We start from the raw sequence: 6,841 nt of genomic DNA, 5'->3' as shown, positions 1-6,841 counted from the left end.
ATGTAACCTCTCGTCCGCCATCCGCCTCGTCCCGCTCGAGCGCCGCCGCACCAATGGCCTCCCCCAACGCCGACCCGCCCCAACACCACGCCTCCACGCCGCCACTCCTCCTCGCCGTACGCCACATCCCTTTCCCCGGGGTCCACCGGCCGCGCGCGCTCCCCGCGCCCGACGTCCTCGCCCCTCTCGCCCGCCGCCTCGCGGAGCTCGCGGCCGCGGCCGCGGCCGCCGCGCACCCGCTCCTGAAGCCGCTCTTCGCCGTCCACTCCCACCTCTCTTCCTTCTCTCAGGTAGGCAAGCACACGCCGTCTCGTTGAACTCGATCGCGATACATGCCAGACGAGAGCTAACGCCGCTGTGGTTTTGATGGGATGAGCAGAGCCGGAGGCGGCTGGTGGCGGCGCGGCGGGACACGCTGCTGTCCGGGGAGCCCTGCTTCGCGGCGGTGCTGGGGGGCTCGGTGGCCGGCATGGTGGTGGCAAATGGCATCAACAACTTCCTCAGCCTCTACAACACGGTGCTCGTCGTCCGGCTCGTGCTCACCTGGTTCCCCAACACGCCACCCGCCATCGTCGCACCTCTCAGGTAAGCTCCACTGCAACAACTACCTGTATGGCTGCATCGTATCGTGCCCCTAGGTCGCTAGAAAACGATATGGTTTGACAGCAACCCACATTTCCTACTAGCTACCATATTTGATACTACGATGTGCGATTTCCCATAAAAAGTTGCAAAATATGGTCAGTTCTAGTTATTCAATCAATTATCCAGTAAGATAAGGAGGCAAATGAAAACCAATGCTGCAAGAGCAGAAAACCTTCTGCTCGCACGTTTCTTCAGATAAAATAAGAGGTTGAGCATGACGAACAAGTAGCCGGATTTGGATGCTCCAACGCGCCAAAAGTCTCAGAATATGCAGTTTTCCTGACGTGTACATATACATGACCATGATGCTAATGCAAATGCAAATGCAGCACGATCTGTGACCCGTACCTGAACATCTTCCGGGGCATCATCCCGCCGCTCGGGGGATCGCTGGACCTGTCGCCCATCCTCGCCTTCCTGGTCCTCAACGCCTTCACCAGCACCGCCGCCGCGCTTCCGGCGGAGCTCCCGGACCCCGCTGCAGCTCCACAGCACCATCGCCAGAGCTGCGCATCGACATCCAGCTGCTCGGCGCCCCTTGACCTGACGGCCAACCAGAGGAAATGGATGCAGAGAATGCAGTTCCGAAAGTCACAGGGAGGAGATGGTGATCACTAAGCTTTGTGTTCGTCAGTGCCTTGCTACCGGCTGAAGAATATGGCTCGGATCGGACGCTCGCAGAACCTGCACCCCCAAGCATCAAACGCAGTTCTGCATGCCTGCTCTGTAACCATCGAATGCAAACCTCTAGCAATGCGGCATGCAGAACTATTTTGGTCCATCACGAGTACGCTCTTCAAATGTTCTTTTGTTGTATTGCGTTGCGTCCTTTTTGAGGTCTGTGCTTTCTGCATGTATGTAGAGGAACCTGCTTGACTGTTAGTATTACAGTTTCGTATTTCAGGCGCCCAATTTTCTTAAATTTCAACTATGTGAGCGCTAACTAAATTCAGACTGTGTGAACGTAAACAAACACAAGTTCGAGCCACAAACTCAAGGTAATAGCGTTGGTTGAGGACCCTACCGCTACAATTACGAGATAGTGGACCCAAGATGCACTATTTGCTACATTGATGGTAAGTGACAATGAAGACCGATCAAATGGCAATAAGAATGTTAAAAATAATGATTTAGGCGATGATATGTATCCATTCATCTTGTTACATCTATTTATTAATGCTTTTTTGTCATTCTTGTACCGTGAAATGTAATGGCTAACTTAAAACTTTTAGATTTTTAAGTAAATTTGATGTTAATATTCGTATATGCTCCAAATTTTGACTATTTTTTGAATCCCACTATTCGAACTTTGCACCCTCTATCCGCAATCGACTTGACAGACACTAATCCACTACTATGCCGCTATACGATATTTATTAGCTTGCCTTAACTCCTGGTTCAAACTTTCAGCTACTTCTGATTATCGCATTCTGCAACTAATGAACTTGACTCTAACGTGATGGGGGAGGATCCAAACTTTTCAAAGGCCATAGTGCACAACAGACATCTTTACTGGCTTGTGGAAGAACAAAAAGATCAATGAATGTTCCCAATACAAAAAGGAAAAATACAATAGACAAAGCTGTGAGGCCGTAAACCTTCTGTTCCTCTCACCATCCTAATTACTTTTCTTGTGACTTACAACAACACAGACTCAGTCAAGTTCCTTCTCTGGAGCGCCTCATGCTCTCGTCGATCAACTTAAATGTCTTCTTTACAAGTTTCTGATCCAGGGCAGTTGTTCTGTAAATCTTGAAAACTCGGTCTACACGATCTGGCTTGCTGCTCTGGAAGTAGAGCTCCTCAAACTTCTTTTTCACAAACCTGTAAAACGACCCTCTAGACCATAAGCAGCAGTTTTGCACATGCATGTATATAGGATAGCAAAGTGGAAAGTTGTTTTTTGGCATGTAAATCTGGCATTTTTTTGAAGGAAAATCTCGCATTGATAGAGTGATGGGGGAGACAGGAGCACACTCACTCGTAGGCATGTTCAACCTCCTGTTTACCAGGCGCAGTAGGCTGGTAGTCTTTAAACCACTCACACACACTCAAAGGAACCTACATAAGGACATACCAGACAAATGTTGGTGCACGAGCAAACTTAGCATTACTCAGCACTTGGTAGGTGTCAAAAGATGACCTATACCTTTTGTATTTTCCTCTCAAATATGTCGAATTTGTTGAGAAACAACATGAATGAGGTTTTCTGGAAGTTAGAATTGCATCAAGGTAGGGCTCGAAACGACCAGGAATTAGCATGAGAACAAAGTACTCTGATGAATTTTACACAAACCTCAAAACATCTTTGCTTTAGGACCCAGTCAAAGAGTTCTTTGGTCTCCATCATTCTGTTCTTAGTCTCATCCTCAAATAACACCTGATCATACCTGAAATTTACAGCCACTGCTCAACTTTTGTTCAGAATATTTCAAATTTGTATTCAAATGGAAAATGGAATTAATATCAGAAACACCCAACTAAACATAACAAACACATGAATAACAAAATGTTCTGGCCATCAAGAAACATTGATCAGATTGTACACAGCAACTTATAAACAGAAATTTTCGTGGTGCTGTGCATCTAAACAAAATCTAAAGTTTTCTGAGAAGAATTCGGCAGTTTAGGATATCATAAATTCAAGTCAATGAAGTGTGAACAATGAAAATGTACTTACTCACTAATGGCAACACAAAAGATTACAGCATTAACACCTTCAAAAAGATGAATCCACTTCCTTCTCTCATTTCTTTGGCCGCCAACATCATATAACCTATAGACCTCTCCACCTCTTTTGCTCTCTCCTAGCGGGCTGCAGGAAAAATAAAAACTTGCTGACTAGAAGATTTATGTTAACTCAATAATAACAATTTATTTTGTCACTCAGACAGAGTATAGCAACAGAAATATGCAAATATCATGTCAGCAGATTACCTAAACTGAATTTCTACCACACCATTTGTCCGTACTCTTGCATGAAGCACATCCTCCTGCAAAATCAGTCCATGTCAAGTACTGCACATAAGTACTCCAGAGATAAAATGCAAACCCTTGACCTATTGTCGAATATTCATGTACAGTAAAAAACAATAGATGGAACATTCACAAAAAAAGGACACTAGAACAAAAGATAAGTTTTAGTTTCTGTTTCTATGCACCTTGAGAATGATTTAACCAGAACTAGATGATTCCATGGTATCTAAGGCTACTTCTATATGCACCACTATAATGTTTGAAACAAATAAATGCAATTTCACAAATTTCTTTGCTTAGGAGGAGAAATCATTGCAAAAACTGAAACATGGTCTTGATAATGTAGCCATGCTTATGTTTTCAAAGTTGTGAAAGGAACCAAAAGTCTTTTCAGCAAATAAAATTGAAGAGGGTTCTGGTTGAGCAACACATGGAAACACAAAAGGTTGGGGACATCTGTAGCAGTCTGGTAGAATTTTCCCTCACTTCACTACAACTGTGCATCGGGATTCTATTCAAGCTTGTTATATACAACATATAATACTGAATACTTATACTAATAGCCTCCTAAGGTCTTGGGGGAAAAAAGGAGACCTATATATATCTCACATTTGACCCAGCTTCTAATGCACTTCAGCAACCTAAAACACAGTCAACACAAAATAGTACGGTAATATCAGAAAACCTGTAACTAAGGCTGTCTCTTTAAAAAAAAATTAGATGGGCATAACTGCATACCTTTGTTGGTAAATAATTTACTTCAGCTAATCGGTCCAAATTGTTCATGAAGTACTGTGCACAGTCAGGGACTTGCAGAATACTTCCGCGTGAATAAGTTTCCTACAAATGCATTTCTCCATAATCAAGTTATCTGTTCAACTGTCTAAACAATTTCTTTAAATAAAGTTTTTCACCTGAATGGCTGGATCTTGCCATAATTTTCTTACATCCTGTACAAGTTCTTTGTTCAGCAATGGGTAATCCAGTCTTGCACCAATTTCTGATAGCTTCTCTCCAATCTCCTGAAGTTAGGACAAAGTTACAGTACAAATAAACAAAAGGTGTCACTGGTTCAATAAGGTGGATGATGATAAGCTTCTATGAGCTAGCAAGGCATCACAATGCCTGCAAAGGTGACATTTGATAACTGTTTAGCCTCAGAATTATGAACCAAAAACAAATGTCACCGTTGAATTTTCAATACTCAACATTTCAAACAACAATTAGTCAAGCATATCAAGCTTAGCATTCTTCTCCCAACCAATCGAATATATCAGCAAGGTTTCCATTTATCAAAAGAAATAAATGATTTTCTAGAAAATCTAAGGAGAAACACATAAAATGAATGGCTACACATCGTTTTCCCCCTTTTCCATTTGGTTGGGTTAATGTTCAATGGATATCATTTTGTTAGCAAGTGAAACAAAAAGCATAATAAAGCATTTGAGATCAGCACAGTTACAAGCTGGTTCAACTATTGCAATCATATCAGCAGTACCACATTAGAATCATTATGCTTCAGAATAACCAAGTTTCTATATTCACAAATTTAACTCTAATCACTTAAGAAAACAAGGGGACAAACCTGATTATCTGGGGATAGAACATATTTTGAGGAATCTGGTTCCACTTGGGCTAGCTCTTTAGCTCCGTCATATAGAATCTGTGCACATGTAACTCATTACTGAGGCAAAATATGTGTAAACACACCCCCATAGGAGCAGCATACAAATCTAAAATCGAAATTGTTCTGCATAATCCCCACTATGCTGTAAGGAAAAAAAATGACACACCCTTTCTAGTATAGCATACTTTAATTGTCTGATACACATTTGCATGGATGACTGAAGTATAGCTCCTAAGTTCTGTCTCATCGAAACCAGTTTGGAAAAGGAGCTTTATCTGCAAATGAGCAATCAGAAATATGTGTAACCTGCTGATGGCATAGGAATTATGGATCCACAGAGGAATGGCATGAGCCTTACCTGTTTAAATATTGTAGACTTTCCCGATTCTCCAGCACCTTGCAAAGAAAGATAGACAGGCAAACTAATTTATTGATGACCAGCATGCAAAGAGAGCATGTTCAAGACTAAAAGATAGACAAATAGAATTGACTAGGGAGAAAATATAGAGATATTTCTTTTGGCTGACCCAGCAAACTATCAAGACAAAAGTCTACACACCAACAGATACATCACATGACAAAACACCTCTTGAGTTCAAGTAAGTAGGTGCTACCAAGAAGTAAGAGCTTGTGGATGTGTTGCTCTGCCTTTGTCTCATGCAAAATCCGCCGGTCGATGTCAGCAGACTGTACACACATACCATGAGCATCCGAAGGCATCAAATGCAGCTGCTAGTAAGTGCTAACCAACTCAAAATCGAAACCTACTAATAGCATTTACTTGGTCTAAACGACAAGTTTACCTTTGCATTTTCAGTTGCTTCAGCCTCGTTTAAGGAATGATGTCTGCTACAGGATGAGCCCATGCTTTCAATCACGCAGGTAAGCACAGACATTATTCTAGATGCGCACTCTCATGAGGGGCGGACCCAGCATAGGACATGGGTGCACACATGTACACCCGATAATTCTTGCAAACGAAATCGAAGTTAGTAGGTAATATATTGCAACTGGATTCAGATCCGAAGAGAAGTAGTTTTGTTAGGGTTTGGGGTGCTCCGTCTCGCACAGCAGAGGAAAAGAGAAGCGGCGAGCATACCTGAGGATGCGCTCGTCGCCGGCAAGGGGCTGGGCGAAGACAGGACAAATGGCGCCGCCGCTCGCCCAGTCGTCGCCGCCAGTGAAGGAAGAGCAAAGGGAGGAGAGAGTCCGAGAGGCGAGAGAACAGAGACAGAGAAGGGAAAGGTTTAAGAAATAGAGCTGTTCCTGATCGGCTGAGCCCTGAGCAGGGAGGGCTCTTCTCTATGAGCCGAGCTCGACCAAGCAAAGCCTGCCCTACGGGCTACGGCTCTCGTTTGGTTGGAACTTGGAAGTAAATTGGTGGAGTTTGGTGTAATAAGAGAATGAGAGTTTAGAGATTTGAGATTAAAATTTTCTTGTTTGTTTCGTGGTAGGGGGAGTTCACATTGCATGTGGAAAGGGAGTTTAGAGGCCAATTCCCACTAATCTTTTCCTATGGGGATGGGTGGTAATTGTGAGGGAAGTGTGCTTTATGGGAGGGGTGGTAATGGGAGGGAATTGTACTTTATGATA

At 43.3% G+C, this 6,841-nt stretch overlaps 1 protein-coding gene and 1 pseudogene across 1 annotated transcript; one reads left to right on the top strand and one right to left on the bottom strand.

Moving 5' to 3' along the window:
* On the top strand, positions 1-1,567 carry LOC120647127 (ylmG homolog protein 1-1, chloroplastic-like). Its single transcript, XM_039923763.1, has 3 exons — positions 1-290; positions 380-585; positions 975-1,567. Exons 1-3 carry the CDS (start codon positions 54-56, stop codon positions 1,261-1,263), a joined length of 732 nt encoding a protein of 243 aa, XP_039779697.1. The 5' UTR covers positions 1-53; the 3' UTR covers positions 1,264-1,567.
* Positions 1,568-2,135: 568 nt separating this feature from the next.
* Positions 2,136-6,537, bottom strand: LOC120647126 (annotated as a pseudogene).
* Positions 6,538-6,841: the final 304 nt, after the last annotated feature.

This window comes from Panicum virgatum, chromosome 9K (genome assembly GCF_016808335.1).
Source record: "Panicum virgatum strain AP13 chromosome 9K, P.virgatum_v5, whole genome shotgun sequence".
NCBI classification, from domain to species: Eukaryota; Viridiplantae; Streptophyta; class Magnoliopsida; order Poales; family Poaceae; genus Panicum; species Panicum virgatum.
This window is presented reverse-complemented; position numbering and strand designations above follow the sequence as displayed.